Source organism: Pholcus phalangioides, unplaced genomic scaffold (assembly GCF_987345545.1).
Source record: "Pholcus phalangioides strain wild (caught in Gottingen) unplaced genomic scaffold, Ppha-v1.0 ptg000031l_1, whole genome shotgun sequence".
Taxonomy (NCBI): Eukaryota; Metazoa; Arthropoda; class Arachnida; order Araneae; family Pholcidae; genus Pholcus; species Pholcus phalangioides.
The window spans coordinates 9,662,571-9,684,371 of NW_028301621.1; the positions used below are offsets into that span (position 1 = coordinate 9,662,571).

Here is a 21,801-nt window from a genome sequence, read left to right on the forward strand (position 1 = left end):
AAATAGTTTGAAAAGGCTCAGAAAATGCTTCGCAGAATAAAAGCACAGAAAATAAAATGATTCTCGTCAGAAAGACATAGAAAATCTTTCTTGAAAGAAAGACATGGAAAATCACTCTCAAAAGAAATGCAGAAAAAAATATTTACTCGAAGGATAGCCACAGAAAATTACTCTCGAAATATTCGAAAATATAACCGACTCCTGAAAAGATTTCGTTCGTAACTACGGCACACACTTATGAGCAGTAGTAGCAGCATCAGTGTTGTCAATATTATCTTTTCGGTTGCCTAAAATCGCTACTGCTCTAGGCAAAAGGTAAATTTCAAAACCAGCACGAAACCTTTCTACCATAAAAACAATCGCTATGGTCCGTAGCAAAAGTATATAGACAATAATTTTTTTTTTTGAATTTAAAAAAAATCAAAGATTTTTATTTAAAATTTTTCATTCGTGAATCTCATGTTCATAAAGTCACTTCACAATTGTTTAACACAATTTTGCTCGAGAACTAAAACGGCCTATCTCATAAGCTTACAGGGTGTCCTGTAAGTGCTAATGCGGGATTTAACGAACGTTGCAATGCATAATAAAAACTACTTGCAATACAAATTTTCGAATGAGAATTTATATTTTTCCAATGAAAACGTCATAGGAGCCACGTTAAAATGGAAAAATACCATGATCTGTTGCTTGGAACGTCTATATCTCGTTGGCGTTCAAGCAAAACTCACCAAGTCTACATTTTTTTTTTTTTTTTCTTTTTTTTTTGGCAAAATATTACCACTACTACTAAACCACACATGCACTTCGTCCACATTCTTCTTTTTTAACGAATTGGTATATGCTTGAATGTGCGTGTACGCAGACGCTCATCGAACCTCAAGGACGTTCCCGGTGCAGAGAGAAGTATAATGATTGAATGTTTGTTAATTAATAACCATTGTCAGCCTGTTGCTCGCTGTGTCGAGAGCCTTCTAGCGGAGGAATCAGCTCGCACTCGCGCTTGGAAGTTGACAAACTACTGCAGTTAATTTAAAATTGCAATCAATTAGTTCATTATGATGATATGATCAGTTTGATATGATCAGTTATCAACCGCGAAGCGATGACCATCATTGAATCTATCGCAGGAGTTGGAACATATTTTATTATTTTTCATTACGACTCAAAATTTTAAATTGAGAAAATGCGCTCGGCAGCTTCTGGTCGAACGATATACTTTTGACACAGGCTGCTTTTCATTTATTTTTGTTAATCCATTTCCGAGAAAAATTCAGTTCAACCACTAAATGTGAAATGATTTTACCGCAATGGGGTTCATGTATAAAAAAAATGAGATAGAAATATGGAACGGGTTGTTATTCAAGGAAAACGATCGCCTACATAATACTTTTGCGACAGGCCCATTTATTTTTATTCGAATGCTAATAAATTAGAAAAGAGAAAACCGCATGTCGAGTGGGAAGATGAAAATTGAAATACGGTATATTTTTCAATCAACTAAAAAATTACTTTCGGGCAAGAAATTCGAGCCAATATATATATTTAATTTTTTACTTGAAATTTTGAATTAAAAAAAAACGATGAAACATACATAAAATAATACGTACGTATCATGTTTATCGTCCGAAGTCCGTTGTAGAAAATCAAATTTTAATAAAATTAAAAAAAAATTAAGTTCATAAAATTTCATTCCCTATGAAATATAATCCTTTGTACTCCGGAGACTGAATGCGTCGGGCTATTTCAAAAATGCGCATTGGAGAAAATATGAAATTTCTCAAAACGATATTCTTTCATTAAAAATTATTAACATTTCCAGAAAAATACTTAAGAAAACTCGCGACACAATGAATTATTTCCCTCGTCCAGATGTAATCTAATTATTCATGAATATTGGAAACTCATGATGATTCTTGTATAAAATAAGATCATGTCGTAAAAATTATCGTGTCTGACAACTTTATTCCTTTTTTCGTGTTTTGAATACAAAACTTTTTACGTGTGTTTTAGGTGATGCGAAAGTACTTTACGTGTAACTTTAATGGAAGGAAACATTTGCGTTTTTTTTTGGAAATGACAGCAAGTGAAATGAATGTCTATGAATTTATTTTCCGATGTGATATCATTTCTCTTATGTCTGTTTCAAACGTGATGGAGGTGGTGAGGGAAATATCCCGGCGGGTTGATGGTACAAAAAAGAAAAAGCTTTCGCTTTTTTTGAGGGTGTTTTGGTGTGAGGGACAAATCTTTTTACCGTGCAAGGAAATAATCTTCGGGTGGGCAGACAAGAAACAATTTCGAGGACGCGGGAACTAATTTTAAGGAGCGCTAGGTAAGAAAAAATGATTTCACGGGCGCTAGGAAAACATTTCAAGGGTGCGAAGTAATTTTTTGAGGTGCTAGGAAACAATATTCCGAGCATTCGAAGAAGCAATCTTAAGACATGCGCGGAAGCATACTTGTGACGGTGCAATTGAGCATTCCAACACGCACGCACGCACACACCACAGGAGGCTAATTCGAAGGTGCGAGCTGAAAACTTTTCATAAAAGAGGTGTAAGTTTTTTAAAATTAAAGTTCAACATGTGATAGTTTAACAGGACCAAAGAACAACCACCATAATGCAATTTACTTCTAAAAAAAAAGAAAAAAAAAGTGACAACGAAATGTTTCAGTAGCGTAACTACCTAATTTTTCAAGGTCGGCAAGAGGTTCCGCCATCTGTTGAGAATTTTAATCTCATTCCTAAGGATGCCGCGAGAGTCAGCCGACCATTTAGATATCAAATTACTCTTCAGAACATTCGCTAATGGTCAATTGCGCGGAAACTTCCGTAGACTATGCACTATTGCACAGCTCAGTAATAGCACGGTGTTTCGAAGACGTAATTATGAGCATTATTTTTACATTGTTGAATAATGGCTTAGAGAAAAGACTTTGAGCGCATACACATGTAAGGATTACGAAGATAGTCTAGCGATGCGAATATTCCATCAGATGCGAAGCGGGGTTATGTAAATACTGTGATTCTTATTTATCTTATCCTAATTTTCGCGTCTCATTAATATTCAATTCAGTGTCGTATGCATTCCAACAAGTCCGATTTCTTGCTGATGAAAAACAACACGAGTTAGAGAGATTACGAAAATTCCATTATACAAAACCGAATGTTTTGTTCAAGGGATGCGAAAATGTTATTACGCGTCATGGGTCCTTCTTAAAAAAATTATTATTTTTGCGCTGACACACGTTCTTCCGAATTAATTATACAACCAATTATGAACCTTTCACAGAAGCACAGATGGAACTCCTTTGATCGTGAAAGCAACTTTTTCCTTCTGTTTCATGAACTGCGGTTAGTAAAGTATTGCAATAGCAATGACACATTAACAAATTGATGAACGGGAAGACAATAAATGAAATTTAAACAAATATTATGAAATGAAAAATCATATCAAATAATAAATAATTCAACAGGTAAATTTAAATGGAAACATTAACTCGATTTGGTGATGTAGATACTTAACATCAAGTGTGTAGATAATATTGATTCTGTTTACATTCATTTCTATGTTTGTCTAGCTTTTTCTCTCCCTTCATTGAAAATTTGTCATTGAATTAAAGTGAAAAAAAACAAAAACAACCGTATCATGAAAATCTCTCGCATCAGCTTTTGGTGTGGCCACAATTCACTTTTTAATCTAATTAATAAATATATTTGCACCTATTGGGCCGATATACTTCGTTCTTTTTATCTTTCTTCCAGGTCAAAAGAAACAAGAAGATTTATGTGCGTCGCCTATAGAAATGACATCATAGGGTCGAGAGCATTTCACTAGCTTTTGGCTCCTGCTCTCTTCCCCGCCCCAGCTTTCTTCATCACATTATGAATCAACTGTTCTACTCCGTGTCCGTTCAAATATTTCTTTCTTTCTCTTTGCATTTTCTTTGAAATATTGTAAAATATGTAATTTAATTGTAAACTCTAATTTGTACAGTATTATCGTAATTGACTGGAGGCAAATAAATTATGTTGTGTTATGTTTAATCTCAAGCTGAACAAAATTACTAGCACAAACAGGTTTTTAGCGATTCAACAGCAACAAACGATGTTGTATATGGAGATTGTGGGAGACGTTTCTGTGTAAATATTCATGATTGGAGTAGGTAGCGATTTTCAGCATAGGAACAATTATTTGGTTATCTGTTTCTCGTTTTTTTTTAAAAACTGAAACTTCTATAGCGACTTAAGAGTTAAAGCTTGCCATTTCGTAGAATAGCTGATCGTGTGATAAAGTTCAGAGAAGCAGGTGGGTTGTAGTGGCGATGGAGGAGGGATGGCAATAGCATTCGGTCATGTAAGAAAATAAAGTGGGGGGGGGGGGCTTGGTTTGGACGGTTTCTGTCGGACAAAGACAGTTTATTACCTTTCTTACCCCAGTCCCTTTGACACTGCACACCCTAGCCCCACGAGAGTATATTTCGCATGCGAATGCAAGTTTTGTGACGACGTCACACTGCCAGCGCTTAATTGGCTGCGCTGCAATAACGCTATACATCCAGAAGCACTTCATTTTTTCTCTCTTAATCTTAACTCCTGTGCTAGACTTCAGCCCCGATAAAAAGCATCCACTCTCTCTCTATGATTTTGAGCCAACCACGATTATCGCCAGACAGTTTTAGTGAACAAGTCTGCCTCGCGTGGCATTTAATATGGGGGTTATTACGGCATTTAATTGAATTTAAAATTTCTAAATTCAATTTAAAATAATTACAATTAAATCCAATTGACTGGAATCTAGTCATGTCAAATTTAGAAGTTTCACGCGAGATTCTCATGCAGATTTTTTTTTAAACGCGAGCGCGCGTGCGAGAGAGATTTTGAAACTTCCTACATTAGAGACAAGTAAAAAAAACTTTGTAGGTAAAACTGGGTGCAAACAAGGTAGGTGTAGGTAAAAACATGAGTGTGCTCGAGCACCCATGGCTTACACGCTGCAGTTGTACCAACGAAGTTTATCAAGTCTCTAATTCCAAAACATATACGTTTCGGCGTACGTCAGAGCAAACAAGAATTTATTCACAAATCGAAATTTTCACATGAAGCTCAAGCCGAGCAACAGCGTTTACGGGTACAAAATACTTTCGACGCCCCTGAATTTAATTCCCTCAAATCAGACTGAACTTTCAGATTCTAGCACAAATCAGCGACACGGAATAAAAGCATTATTAAACAAATTAAATTAATTCTTAAGCTAGCGAGCTTAACTGCTAGCGAACTGTACAATGCTGAATCATATCGTAGGTGTGAACTTGTATTCGGTCAATGAGCCTGAGCCCACCTTCTCGATAACATCTACAGAAACATTGAGTTTGAGCCAATATTTTCAATAACTTCACGCCTTTGGATATATTACAGTATATTATATTTACATAACTTATTATTTGTAACTTTATAACGCACTAGTTGAGTTTCAAAAAATCATTTCTCTCTACGAAATGCATCTAATGTACAACCATTCAGGCAAAGACGAGTGAGGGGGGAGGGAATATTTCGAGTGAAAAACGTGTTTTCACCAACTCACACAAAAACTTCTCAAGGTCTCAAATTGGCGTATATAATTGTAATTGTATGTCTTTCATAGAACTTCCGGCGTAATATTACGTCAGAAACATTTACGGGTTAAATAATAATGTGAAAAGAAAGAGAGTTTTATCCGATATAAGATAAGGTAATTCTTTGAAAGTACTCACGTAAGAAATCATGGGTAGGTTGAAACTCGCAGCCATCCTCGCCTCGTGGACGCAAGTCTCCTGCGGTCCAACATACACCGAAATGTTTTGAGTCCACAACCTGGCTACCTGTAGGATACTCTCAGATTCCTCTCCATAGGTTTCGGCAACCGTGAAATTCAACTTACGTCCTCCGACGAGCGGATGTAACGAGTTGATCTCTTCTACTGCCAGGCTTATCGCACCCGATATAGTCAAGCCCGGTCTCGGGTAGCCTTTATTACCGGGCCTTCTCTGCGAGCCCGTCAGGTATCCCATCGTGAACACGTCTCCACTGGCACCGTAATCGACGACACTGGAGGCGAGATTGACCACCGACGCACAAAATATCAGGCTCGATATAGTGATGTGAAGTGACATGATGAGTTCGGAATGTAAACAATCCAAGCTGCTTCTTTCACAACTCAATATCCAAAATTGCAATTGCAAATTTGAGAGAAAATTATCATGTTATAAAATATATTTTTCATCTTGCAGGATGGTAATCAGCATTAAAAATATTTAAAGAATTAAGAATTTCCATCACTTTCTTGTCTTTTCGACATGATTCTAAGCGTTTACTACCATTACGGCATGGTCAGTTTGTTTCGCATGATGATGATCTATATTTAAATGATAATTGTACGGATCATGATGCACTTAAATATGTAGATATAGGCTTTGCAACAAAGCCATTTGTCACAATTACAGAGTGGTATTAACGGTTTTTAGACTTTTTCCCATCAAAGATCTTAATCTTGGAATTTCTGAACTTAAAACTCGTGAACACCTGTATGCTCATGTTGACAAACTCATAAAAATCCACAAAAGTCTTCCGATAAAGTCAAGTAAATGAAACATTCAGTTCCAATTGATGATATCAATTGATGATTTTTAGCTACTTTTCTTCATCAAACTCGTGGGAAAGATCTAAATTCTGTCTAATTTCTGTACTCAAAGCTGTTAAACACTTGCACCTTCGTGTTGAAAAACTCCGGAAAATCCATGAAGGTAAGTCGAAAATTCCGAGAGTACCTCAGAATATTCAGTTCCGATTACAGACATCAAATGCTTTTTAGTGACTTTTCCCCATCAAACTATTTTGAATACCTGAACGTAAATCTGTTGAACACCTCCATATCCATGTTTAAAAATTCATAAAAGTATTTAGATAAAGTTCGAAAAAATTTCCAAGACTCGGTACGTATCGAATTGCTATCCCGACTCTACGAACACGACGCGACTGTCACGACTGTACTGACACAGCACATGATACAGAGTATTGCAGAGCTGTTTTCCAATGAGCGCGTGCTTCCACGTTGAAATTCTCCTCGTGGACTGACGAGAGAAGTTCGGATCCGATCACATCTGAACAACGAGTGAGGAAAGAGCACGAGGAGGAGTGAGAGGAAAAGTGTGTGTGTGTGTAAGATCTTTTGCGCCCTCCCTCCCAAAGCAAAGAGTGATTGTAATACGCATGCTCTTGGGTTTCTCTGTTTTTTTTTTTTTTCGGCTTCCAAGTGAAATGCTGTCCGATGTCTTCCATCGACAAAACGGAAGGAAATAAAGAAACACTTTTGTTTTTTTCCTTTCCCATATGCTTAATTATTTTCTTGTGTGTGTGTGTTTCGGGCATCATTCTTTTTTTTAGAATGGCGTTATCTAATACGGAAACGCATGTGGGTGTTGCCATTCATTAAGCCAAAATATAGGCAAATAGTCCAAAGCACTTTCTCTCTTAATCCTTTCGGATATTTTATTTTGTGCGGTTTCAGTTTGGGAATCAGTGTTGTTCAACCGCTACAGCGGTTGTCCTCACGTTGTCCGTGAGAATTTCTTGCCCGTTCGTGAAACGTTTCGATCAATTTATGTTGATGCTATATCATTCTTTGATTCATTACATATTATACTGTCTCTATATTTAGTTTCTGTCTTAGGCCGTCGGAAAGTTTGCGGATAAAATCCCTCATTCAATTTTTCACGTTTATTTTTTCCAATATCCGCCAGGTTCCATTTATTTATTTATTTTGTAAATAAGTGTCCGCAACATTTCATTTATTTTCTTCCAGTTCATATATCACTTTATTTATTTATCGATTTTTTCCCGGTCCTCCTATTTTTTATGTTTGTTTATTTCTTTGTCTGTCCTCAAATTATCTCTCTCATTTACTCTGGGAAAAAAAAATGCAAATCCCGTGACAAAAAAAAGGCGTGCATTTCGAGCCTTTACTGCGGTCACCCTGCCTTCTTCACGGAGCCATCTGATGTGACCCGCGACCTCAAATCTAATTCTGCGGTGTTTGATCAGAACATGTGATATCTCCAAAAAAATGACTTTTGGATATAAAAGTAAGTCTCTTGCTAATTATAGCTAATTAGAAGCGATATAAATGCACAAATACGTGCGTCCGGCTAAACGACAAGCTGATGTATGATATTTTCATTTGTATTTGTGTGTGTCCATGCTTTATTTATGATTTTTAAATGACAATGAAAATGCTTGTATTTATCTCAAAAATGTGATTTTGGAGTTGTCATGTTCTAACCAAACACCACAAAATTTTGTAAAAATAAACTATGCACTCAACTGACGCGCGTTGCAGTTTCACATCACTTGAGTGGCCCGCGATGACTGAAGTTGTCCGTGGCACATTCCCAGACGATGTTTGAGTCCAGACTCTCTCTCCCGACGTATTTAAATTTCACTCAAGTGACCCGCAGGTCACTTAGATAAAGTTCCAGAGAACTCAATTCGCTTACGGCGCATTTTCAGAGCAATTAAATGTCTCCAGCGGTATATTTAAACATCAATAGTTCAGCGCCAGTGGGGTTCGAAACCGGGACATTGCGATGGCAGTCCGTCACTAAGACCACGCGACCACCACAGTGGCACCTTTAGCGATCCGCGGCACAAATCACTTAAGTAACTTGTGATGCCGTTATCTGCAGATTTATTTCAGATCACTTACTTAAGTGGCCCGCGACACGTTTACAAATCAATGAAATGGCCCGCACTCCCTTAAGGTTGAGCAGCCTTGGTTTATCGTTTGGATTGAAAGTTTTCCAGAATCATCCCGTGTAATAAAATGCTTTAATTCCTTTTAAAGGTTCTTTTAGTATCATTGCTCGCGTATTTTGTGTGTGTGTGTGTTTCACTCAATCTTAAAGAGACTTTCTGAAAGTTGATCGTGAACATCAATCGACACTTCAAGATCGTCGAGATGGCAAAAACAGCAAGAAAAGATCGATGAAGGGAGATAGAAATCTTCTCGCCCTTTTTCGGCAAAAAAAGCTGGAAAATCGCCAGTTTGGGCTCCATTATTAGATCTCATATATTGTGGGACTATAGAAGAGAAAATATCGATAGAGACTTTTCTGCCATTATCCCTCGATTCCAAACAATCGGGACATGATCGTTGGACATGAGTTATTTGAGAAACCATACCTGAGCATATCTTCCACTTTAGGAAACACTGATATAGCCCATTCATGCTCAATCCATAACCCGCGGCCAAATGCGGCACTCTATTCATTTTTTGCTGGTCCGCAAATTGTTTTTCCAATGTATCTACCTTTATATCTATCCTTTATAACAATAGGTTATCGATGGAACAGTCCATCGAATATCGTAACACATAGTTGTTTTACTGTAAAGGAAATATCTACTACTGGAGCACGAAATATGCATGAATAGATAAGAGCTCGAGCCGCATTATAGCGACTGTAACAACAGCGATGTTATAAATGGACAGGCCTCAAAAAGGGTGCCGAGATCAACAGTTATGACACCGACAGATTCCCGACAAGCATCGAGGTAGAGTCGAGACACTGATGAAGACGAATTCGTTCGGGTAAAAGTTTGTGGAGCTCGCGTAATGCTGGTAACGACCAACAACTTCATGGTCATCAAATTGATGGAGACGTTGTGGTTTGAAGGGCGTAACGAGTAGCCATGGCGTAAAGGCATCACCTGGAAACCCCATCGTACAAGAGAGAGACATTGTGTCGCTTAATAAATAGGGAGATAATAGCCAAAGACAAGGAACTACACAACTCCAGATCCTACTTAATATGCAGAAAGGAGCAAACTCTGCACTTTAATGACATGTAGCAACGGATGGACGACGACGACACCACCACCACGCCTGAATAGTAACACCGTCGATATAAGGACGGCGTGAAACAAAGGAAGGGTAGTAAGCACTACTACCGAGCACATGCAATTTAGCACCATAATTCACATATACGGGGCGGTCATAAAACAACATTGCCGATATACGAGCCCCTGGGGGTGCAAAAATCGACGAATGTGATCAGAGATATAGGTGTGTTTCAGAGTATGCGCTTGAGAGAGAGAGAATGAGAAGCGAAATAAAACCCTAGCTCGTGCGGTTACGGTTACAGCAATAAAATTTCGAAAAATTCGAATGGCAACACCTACTTTAACGTATTGCTGAAGGATAGGCGCAGTGAATAATCGTGAACAGGGTTGAAACGATACCCTTTAGCGTGATAAAAACCGGCGTTAAATGCAAACTAAAAAATAATTTTTTAACGGATTTCTATGTCTTTGCATATTTCGCTATTTTTACGTGATAGAGCATATTTTGCATACATTTCAATTTTCCATAAAAAGTAAATTTTTTCCTCGTTATAATCCAATCCCGCTCCAGATTGGTTTTTGCGGTTCCCGCCTCTCACAAGAGCGCTTAAAGGGATACGATTTTTATGCTCTAAAACTTGAACGCGTCGTTGCTGATTGGTAAAAAATCCTGAAATTCAGGTTTTTCAGCCAATCAGCAATGGCATTGAATTGTTAGAGGATAGAAATACTAGCCCTTCTCAACGACACTGGTGTGTGTGGCTGTAAATAGATTAATCATCTGAATCGGTGCCGGTAACTCGTGAGAAAAATTGGCAAAAATTTGTAAATGGGGGAATTTTTCGAGTTTTTATAAAATGAAAAGAATCATATATTTATTTATTTTAATTAACTTTATTCCTTTCTAAAGCTACTTGACTAGATATTTTTACCTATAGATGGCAGCACATTAATTCTGAATTTGAAGACCCCTGATCTAGGGAGTTACGAGATTATTTCATTCAATTCGAAACATTTTCTACAAAATTATTTTCATCCCGTATTTAATCTGAAAGATCCATAAATAATGGATTCGATACACTTCGAGCCATCTTGAACGCATTCCGCGGAGATTCATAATCACGTGCGAGTATAATTTACCTGGAATGTGCGCTGTCTGAAATGGAACTAGATTACCGGGAGAGCCCCCACAGCAATATTTCATTATTAATCGCGTGGTAATTTGACATTTATAATACGGATGCCTTCCCATATCGCCGCAATATGTATAATAGCTTGATTACTAATGGAGGCTCCACACAAATATGAATCTGAAAGTGGTAAGCGGCTTAAGTTATCTGGCGGATTTCATTTGAGCATTACCAGTGTCGCGCGGTAATCAATTCAGATATATTTTGTAAATATCCTGGAAGAAAATGGTGCCTTATTATTTAAATAATGAATTATTATAAATATTATTCCGTCGAAATCTTGCAATGCATCGATTGCGGCATGTAACTTGTTTTTCCGTACAACCGTTCGTATTATTGGTGGCCACTTATAACAAGAAGAACGGTCAGTTTGTGCCCGCGATGGGCTGATTGTAGCGAAACTTATAGTTTAGAGCTGATTTCTTTGAACTTCATTCTTACATGTGGCTGTTGAGATTCGAGCCCGGATTTGTCGAATGGGAGAGAGATTCGCGTGGTGAACGACATGCAGAGTTATTGAACCTATGGTGTGTTCACATAAAGCCATCGAACTTACTACACTGACATCTACATCGTCATCGGCTGCTTGAACGTACATCGACTGATGGAATTTAAAACATTATCGACTGTTTGAATTTATATTATCATTGACTGATTGAATTTACATCGTCAGCGGCATTCCTTAACTTACATCGACTGTTTGAACATAATCGACTGCTTCACCTAACATCGAATGCGTGAACTTACATGGGCTGGTGGAATTTACATTGTCATCAGCTGCTTGAATTTATACATCATCATGTCTACTGCTTGAATTTACATTTTCATCGACTGCGTGAATTAACATCATCATCGAATGCTTGAATTTACATCGTCATCCACTCCTTGACATTAAAATCATGAAGAGATGAATCAATCAATTTTTACACATCTATCCAATCATAAAACACACAATGCTGACTTCGAATCATATCGAGCTCAGTACTGATATCCACTCATCAGACACACAATGTCGACTTCGGATCATCGAACAAATATGAATTATCTAATTCATTTCAGTGTGTAACTCAATAGCAATGGCTTTTACGTAATTCGCCAAACTTCACTGTTGTGAATTGCGACTCCCTTATTATGCCAATTAACATGAGTGAATATAATGAGTGGGCAACAAACGTTTGAAAACAATTGATGAGTTTTTTTTAAAAAACACTTAAAATTAATTGAAAAGAAATCTATCTTATGCTACTGATTAACAAAAAAAAAACAACAATTACAGAAACTTGACGAGGCTATGAACCAGGAACAAAGAAACCGATTATTTAATCTCACTAATTGAAAACTAAAAACAACAAATCATTTGATTTGAAAAGCCGAGTCTCTTTTCCAATTCATTTCTCATTCCTCAGAACGCAAAAGGTAGTTTAAAAAATGAAAATTTCATTCTTGACGTTGAATTACAATTGAATCGGTAGATTAATCGGTTAAATGTTTTTAATAAATTAAAAAAATTAATGAGAAACGTTAATTATTATAAAGGAGATCGAATTAACTCACCCGAATTTCGAAAAATAAAATGCCTGTCAACGTGAAGGTGATTAGCGACAGCGATATTTGAATTTGGATCTTAAGTTCGAGTCAACTTTTTTGAACGCACCATCGACATAATTGATTGAATAATTAAGATGACTATTCATCGATAATGCAAAGAAAAAAGTATTCAGCAATAATACTATCACTATTCCCCAGTAATGCAATTGCTATTCAGTGATAATACACTGTCACTGATAATAATCTACTGTCACTGATTAACCGCCGATAATTCATTGACTATTCAGCGATAATACTCACTATTCCCCAGTAATTCAATGAATTTCTCCGATAATTCTATGGTTATTCACCGATGATACAAAGATTATTCTATCAGATAGTAATCGTCTTATTGATGCCTATCTGACAATACAACGATGACTGTTCACAGACAATGCAATGAAATATTCGCAGATAATGCAATGAAATATTCGGAGATAGTGTGATAAATTTTCAAATAGCGCAATAATTAATTTTGCAATGGTTATTCATCGATAATGTAAAGATTATTCGTCTATACAATGCTACAATGATTTTTCGTCGTAATGCAAGGACTATTCCCCGACAAAGCAATATTCACTGACTATGCAATGACTATTTCCCGATATAAAGAAAAACATTATTTAAATATAATTCTCTATTGTAGGAAGGAAGACGTCATAACCACCAACGTTTAGATGATGGAATGAGGTGGCGAATTGTGGGGAGGCTAGAAGCAGGCCAATCTCAAGTCCAGATTTGTAGAGAGTTCAATTTAACGCCCAGCGTCGTGTGTAACTTATGGAAACAGTTCCAGGATACCGGATACATCGAGAGAAAGTTTAGGCAAGGTCGTCCAAGAGCCACGACGGCCAGAGAAGATCGCCATTTGTCGATTATAGCCAGGCGTAACAGGAGTGCTACAGCTTCTCAGCTCTCTCGTGACTTGTATGCAGCCACAGGAGTGACTGTTTCCAAAAGACTTCATGAGAGAGGGTTGTTTGCAAGAAGACCTGATGTTTGCGTCCCGCTCACTTCTACGGACAGGAGAATTCGTTTATCATGGTGCAGAGAGCATAGAGATTGGAGTATGGATCAATGGGCGACCGTTCTCTTCACTGATGAGTCCCGGTTCAGCCTTACCATCAATTCTCGCCGTACGTTCATATAGAGAGAACCAGGGACACGCTACCTACCCTCCAATGTCCGCGAAATCGACCATTATGACGGAGGAGGTTTAATGGGCAGGCATCATGTTGGATGGCCGCACACCTCTCCATGTCTTTGAAAGAGGCACTGTGACTGGTGTGAGGTATAGGGATGAGGTCTTGGAGCCCTATGTTCGCCTTTTCAGGGGTGCAGTTGGCCCTGAGTTCATTTTAATGGACGATAACGCGAGGCCACATAGAGCTCTTCTGCTCGACGATTTTCTAGAGAGTGAGGATATTCGCCGGATGGATTGGCCAGCCAGATCTCCAGACCTTAACCCTGTAGAGCATGTCTGGGACGCTCTGGGGAGGGCAATCGCAACTCCCCTCCGGGAACCATCCACGGAATGAAAACAGCGTTGCTGAACGAGTGGGACCAATTGCCACAGGAAATGATAAACTGCCTTATTTCAAGTATGAAATCACGCTGCGAGACCTGTATATCTGTAAGAGGGGACCATACCCCCTATTAACCCATTTTTTTGTTTATTCTGCAACCGCTGTTTCATACCTTCCGACTTCAACGAGTGTTACGCACGATCATGCATGTGTATTACATTTATTGAATGGTTATTTGTTTTGTATTGTATATCAATGTATGTACATATCAAATTTCATTAAAATCGGTACAGTAGTTCTAGAGATAATCGACCAAGTCTGCAAATTCTCTTAATTTCTTACACCAGTGTATTTCTCTCGGTAAGATAAGAGCGCCCTCTGACGATATGTGCGGAGCTGAGAGACGCAGACGTTGTCAATTTTGTTTCGTATTTTTAACCAAGATCAATCGAATAAACTGTTTTAATATACCGTTAAATGTGTTCAAGTGATCATTCCCCACATTATTATTAATCGTTGATAGTGCAATTGCTATATATATTCACCGATAATCCAAAATTACTATTCGCGATGTAATAATTATGTCGCGTTAATGCAGTATTCATCGATAATAAAATGAGTAATCCTTGTTAATGCAGCTATTATTCGCTGATAATGCAGTAGTGACTATTTGAAAGTGATGCAGGTAACTATTCACCAATAATTCCGATTTCCCCCCGATGAAGCAAAATTCACCGATTACACAAAGACTATCTTCCTCACGATAATTCCTTATTTATCAATAATGTGTTGATTTTTCGCCGATAATGCAGCAACTATTCGCTCATGATTAAGTCAAAGATTATCCCCCGATAATTCAATGACTGTTTCCCGATAAAGCAATGTTCACTAGACACTGTGTCTATAGACTTTTTCCCGATAGTTCATTATCTGCCGATAATTCAATAAATATTCTCCAATAATGTGTGATGATTGTTCACTGATAGTGCAATGATCATACCCTAATTGTGCGATGATGGCACCCCAAATGCGCAATGATTATTCGCCGATAATGTATAGCTATTCTCTGGTTATAACTATTTTCTATATTGTATTCGACAATGATACAATGGTTTTAAGCTGATAATGCAATGACTATTCTGCAATAGTGCAATGACTATTTTGCGATATTGCAATGGATTCACAATCAAGGACATCGATTTGAAAAACATAGTCACAAAATATCTCATGTAGCCAACTTGAAGTCAAAACTAATTGAAATCTTGCAACTAAAAAGGTCTTATCGTCTTACTCTTTGACCACCCTGTATAATTCAAACTAAAAAAGGACCTTTAATCGAACTAGATTTCAAAATCTCACACAGCAGTCTTTATAATTCAACTTATAGTATTTAGCTCCTAAAAATGAAACACATATTCTCGCTCAAAAAACATTTTTTTTTAGAAATCAATCCCCATTTTCTATAACCACATTTTTTCCATTTCTTAGCTTTTAAGGAAACATATTAAGGATAGAGCGAAAACAATTTTTAGATTTAAAATCCGTCTGCTTACGTAACAACGCCATTATCACACAAAGACATTTTAAACACGGTGAGTGGTAACATACGGGAAACCACTCATATAAATGCATTTTGTGGAATTAGAATAAAATGTTTTTGAATGAAATGACTTATTTCGATACTAGAAACCGTGTTGTGTGTTTGACGGCAAGACCCCCCCCCCCCTGACTTACGAACTTTCCAGTTGTGAGATCAAAATTTTGGCGAAGTTTGACAACAAAAATTTTCCAACCGGACACTTCCAGCTCTTCCCTTCTTGGTGGAGGTTGAGCATTGTGTTTTTACAAAAAGTTTGGTGTTGGCGAAGTTAGGCAAAAATACTGTAAACAGACAATTCCTGCTATTGCCCCCCCCCCCCCCATCTTGGTTGCAGAACTAGATGGTTTTTCCCCGAAAAGTCTGGTGTTCTTGGCGGCATTAGGCAAAAAATGTTATAATCAGACACTCCCGCTCCGCACATCTTGGTTGCAGAATTGTGTTTCCACGAAAAGTTTGGTGTTTCTCCAAAATTTGGCAGAAAAAAACATAACCTATGTGTCTATATAATTATTTTCCTAATTATTCTATCAAATTTCGCATTTTTTCCTGTCATCACTTCAATGGAGCTAATCCAATACAGCTGCTATATATAGACATGTATCAGACGTTGGCGATTAAAAAAAATTGATTTGGCTTCTAACGGAGCCGTTTTACATCAGCACATCGATCTTTGGCCAGTGGTTTTCGGCCACTTCGCAAAATGGTCGTTCAAAGTCAGAATCATCTCTACGATTCGGACTTTGGCCAAAACTCGTGGGCAATTTGTGAAGTGGCCGGCCCCGTCGCGAATTGGCCACGCTTCGGGCTTCGGCAGTAACATACATATACTTTCTTCTTCTTCACGCTATAGCGTTATTTATTATTCAGTTTAGTCATTTGTCGTGAACGGGGCCGGTGCGTGAAGAAAAAATAACGATTGTGATATGAGACTCCGACAAAAAACATGTAATATATAATATGTGTTCAAGAAGGGAATAAAATACATTAATATCTTTCCTTTAAGAAATGCAGAATCACGTGCATCAGCGAGCAAAACTCCCGTCCCGGAATTCCGTTCTAGAAATTTCACCGAAAAAAAAAACACGATTTTTTAAAAAATAATTTCAGTGAGAATAATCGATACATAGCCCATGTCGAAAAAAACAAAATTCTGTGGATGTTCTCCAACACTTTCCTTGTAAGACTGAATCCACTCATACCAGGGGGGTCCTTAACCTTTCGTGTTCCACGGACCCACTTTCAGGAAAATATTTTGCATGTAATGTAAAAATTATGAGTTAAGTGATTTCTGATTCCAGCTCACGCTTCCTACTGCCTTCTTCTAACGTTATCTTTGCTAGGAACTCCGGTGGGTCCGAGAGAACCAAGAGATATCCAGGCTCTATCACACAATATGATTTCAGCACATTGTCCCATGGAAGGTACAAGGGATTCGTCATTGTACCCTCACAAGGTACAATGACGAATTGCACGGCAATGAGTGAAATTGCCTATTAGTGATCAAATCTGATCCTTGTCACCCATATAAGACACCCACCGTAGTTAATATCTAATCTATAGGAGGTAATGTTCGGTCTCGAATCGCAAACTTGCTATACAATAGAAATATTGAGCAATTATTCTGTATGGGAATAAAGTAACATTGTGTTGAGACGAATAAAAAAGCATTATATTGTGAATAGCGTTCGAGTCTGAGCAAAGTTTATTAGAAAATATGAATTGAAAAATAATTTTGCACAACACAAAGCGAGGTGGTTGCTCTAATACCATGGAAAATGTTCAGAATATTTTGAATAATCTAACGAATTACCGAAAATAATTGTTTCTACGAAGGAATCCGAGATTATTTTCGCACTGGGCCTCGCGTCTCATAGGAAACTGCCCTTAGTTTTAGTACCAAGTTGGCCGCTCGGCCTCACCGTTACCGTGACACGGACTTTCCGTCAAAACTAGCGGCTGTATTGATGGCATTCCACTAGATCCAAAGCTTGAAAAAAAGTGGGTAGTTTGAAAATTTGGAACACAAAACAGTTCTGCCAACTAAATATTGAAAGTAATCATATAAGATCACGCGTAAATTGAACACTGGGACAAACAAGAGTTGCAAAAACACATTTCGGGACAATACAATTTTTAGAAAAAAAAAAACCGGGACTGCCCTGGAGAACCAGGACATCTGACCACCCTATCCTGGGCGAATGCCACTATCATAAGCAGTAACTGATAGATGTTATTGGAGGATAATCAGGCATCTCATATTTCTAGTAAGAAGCCGTCGTACACTCACATCAGCAAGTCCTCCCCAAAAAAGATAGCCATGTCTCAGGAGAAAATTCAAAAACTAAGATAAAGGGTTATGATGTGTGTACCTCATTTCCACACGTGGGCGGAATCCGAAATGATTCCCATGCACCGAAAGTTTCTCAACTTCCAAAGCATGAGACTTTTCACCGGACGATTGAACTCGACCCTGTTCGCATGAATAAAACATGATCCTTAAAACATCCATCGCTCTCCCGTAATTTGGGAATACGTTTTAACAAAAGAGCAACTCGCGCAACATTGCACTCAATTTTCTACATTTACCCTACGAAGAGAGAATCCTTCAACTTTTTTTCTCTCGCGTATTTATGTACAGCGTGTTGCCAGAAGTAAGTGGGAAATCGGTCAAAGCCGTCCAAGGAGGAGTGACGACACCGTTTATAAAAATATATTTTATTTAAAATTGTATCCGGTAGGACTACATAGTAAGTTAATGTAAGAAATTTTCCTCTGTCGACAACAAGCGCGGCCATTCATCAGCGCGTTCCAAAACCAACTAACCATGTATCCCTGACGGCTTTGACGATTCCCCCACAAGCTCATACGAGGGCTACTTTCAGTGGTAATTACCCTGCCCCCAATCTCACAATCTAAAAATGCTCTCCCGCACCCCTGGTTGGAAACTACTGCTCTAGAGTAAACGATTCGCCAGTAAAATGCTGTACGCTGTACCTCCCGTTTGCTAAGCACCCTGTGTATATTTAGAATTTCGTTCAAAATACAAATAACGAAATACGACGTTCAAATACGATCTATTACTAAAAGGATTCAACAGAAATGGCAAAAACAGAAATAAATCGAATAAGAGTTTGGGGGGGGGGGGGGAGCGCAGTCATACAGCAATGATGGATGATGACTTGGGACATCCAAGCCCAAATGTCTAAACTTAAATAAATCGAACGTCGTCATCTCGAAAGGAAAGGAAGATGGACCCACACACACAACATAGACCGTCGCGTCCGTCTTATCAACGGGACGCCGCCATAGCAGCGGTATCTTCCCATAGGGCGAAACGCGCATCAATCATATCCCAACATGGCGCGGCAAGAGTACGTTTCTGTGTTGCCGAAACGCCAAAAACAAACTATATTCCGGGGGAAAAACCGAAAACCCATAAATCCAAACTCAAATGTAAACTCATTTTTTATCCAGGAATTTATAATCTCTCAAGTTTGAAATAAATTGAAAGTCATTTTTTCTTCTTCTTCCTCCAAATTTACGGAAATGAAAATGAGTCGAATTTCTCGAGAAAAAAAAACTCATTTTCTTAACTGAAATTTTCCGAGTTGGAATGAATCCGACGCGTGGATGGGCTATTGACACAGATCAGTTCAATGTCCGTCACCGCAACGCAACAAGCCATTCAACGACTACAGGTAGTGAGTAGGATCGTGAGCACTAATTTGCTAACTGATTTGCTTCAGAAATTTGCTCATTCGCTATGCTCACCTGCACACTGATATGCTCAGTCACTCATTCCTATGCTCCCTTGCTTAATGATATGCTCATTCACCAATTCCTATGCTCCCTTGCTTAATGATATGCTCATTCACCAATTCCTATGCTCCCTTGCTTAATGATATGCTCATTCACCAATTCCTATGCTCTCTTGCTTAATGATATGCTCATTCACCAATTCCTATGCTCACTTGCTCAGAATTTGCTCATTCGCTCACTCATATACTCATTCCTCTCTTGATTTGCTCATCCACTCACTCCTATGCTCATGTGCTCACTGTTATGCTCAGTCACTGATTCCTATGGTCACTTGCTCAGAAATTTGCTCATTCTCTCACTTCTATACTCACTTGTTTTCTAATTTGATAAATAAATCACGCGTTCCTGTTGTTCTTGCTCACTAACTGGCAATCTCCTATGATCACTTGTTTGCTCAATCCTAACTCTTATGCTCACTTGGTTACTGGTTTGCTCATTCATTCATTCCTGTGCTAATGGTCATTCCCTACTTTTGTGCTCACTTGTTAAGCAATTTTCTTATTCACTCACTCCTATGCTCACTTGCTCAGTGATTTGCTAATTCACTCATTCCTATGCTCTCTTGCTGACTAACTTGATCACCCACTACTTCTTCGCTCAATTTCTCGTTCGCTCACTCTCACGTTCACTTGATCTTTCCTATGGCCAATTCGTCACTGATTTGCTGATTCATCTCACACTCACTTGCTAACTAATTCTCTCATTCTTCCACTTACATCCTGTGCTCCCTCGCTGACTGATTTGGCCACTTAATGACTGACTCGAACGAGCAACCCAGTGATCAAGTGAGCACAGAAGTAGTCAATTACCAAGTTCGTGAGTGTGGGAATGAGTGAATGAGCAAATCGGTGAGCAAGTGCGCGTAGGAGTGAAAAATTTAACTTAAAATTCAGGAAAAGCTGGCTCAGGGATTGTCTCGTCCGATTCCTCCCAAAGAAAACGAAACACGACGGCAATCAGATCAGATTGACGGGTCGGATCCTGCGCCTGACGAGTGCGAATCAAAAGGCCAACATTTCTTTTCGACGAGCCGTGTCTGGATAGACCTTCGACACTTATTTTAGAGATTATAGAAATTTATAATCTGCGTGACGTCTAAAAAGTCAAAAATAAATTGAAATATTCATCGTGTTTTTCCTTCTAAATTCACGTTATGCAGAAAAGTCTCGAGAGAGTTTCTGGAGAAAAAAATTGATTTTCTTAATTGAAAGTTTTCGAAGTGAGAATGAAATTTGAATCCCTTTTCCTGGGAAAAAAATAGGAAATGAAAAAAAGAGATATTACGTCTATGAAGAACGTCTTATTATTACTCGTTTATAGAATTTTTTGTGACGTGTGGGTTCGGGTATCGAAGCTGTCAGAGATATACTGGAAATTGACAAGAAATTGCTAGGAAAAATCCCTTTTTTTTCTCCCTGTCAGGGGAAATTGACACTCGAGTTATGATACCCGATAAAGGTTTCCAACTAATTAACCTAATCACATTTAACGATCGATTTCTCTTTGTTGTTATCGATTTGATAGTGACGTCACAAGAAAAAGATTCACTTCATCTTGGATTGTGTGGGAATTTCTCTTAAAATGCATTCTATTCTACTTGGAGTTGTGCTCTTATTTATGGCAGTTAGGAGTCTTCACACAACGCACGGCCAGCGGGCCACGTTTCGTACTCGGAGCTTTTTGCCGCGGCCCGCCGATCATTCTCCGAAAATGGGTGAACACATTGAAAAACGAGTAATTAAACAAATGAAAGAAATAATTTCCCTTCTAACAGAATTCACTGCATCTTTTTCAATCATCGACTGGTTTCACTGATCCTCTATCCACGATTTATATATCTACTTCTTCTAAGATAGATCTAGGTCTATATCGTGAATCTGATATACAGGGTGTTTCAAAAAGAATCATCCGATTAAAAAAAATCGTAACTATTGCAAAGCTTTTAATCCGTTCTGATCGAATAATGTATAGATAGAAAGAGGGTAATCTCGAGTTTCACGCAGTTGTCCGACAGGTAGCGCTAACACGCTTTTCCTTCGACCACCACTTCATTGTTTGTCAAGATGGCGATTTTCCCACAGTTAGAAACCGATTCGGATGACTTCATTTTCCAGAAGGACGGGGGCACCACCACACTGGAGCTTGGACTTTCGAGAATGGTTTTGAACAATCGCATTCCTGAGCGATGGATCGGCCGTACGG

At 38.3% G+C, this 21,801-nt stretch overlaps 1 protein-coding gene across 2 annotated transcripts in view; it reads right to left on the reverse strand.

Moving 5' to 3' along the window:
• LOC149067118 (guanylate cyclase 32E-like) overlaps positions 1-6,466 on the reverse strand; it is a 294,881-nt gene extending 288,415 nt beyond the window's left edge. For both annotated transcript variants that reach the window (XM_089252817.1, XM_089252816.1), the window contains exon 1: positions 5,758-6,466. In XM_089252817.1, coding sequence (XP_089108943.1) covers positions 5,758-6,156 — 399 coding nt within the window. In that variant the 5' untranslated portion in view covers positions 6,157-6,466. The remainder of the gene's footprint in view (positions 1-5,757) is intronic.
• Positions 6,467-21,801: the final 15,335 nt, after the last annotated feature.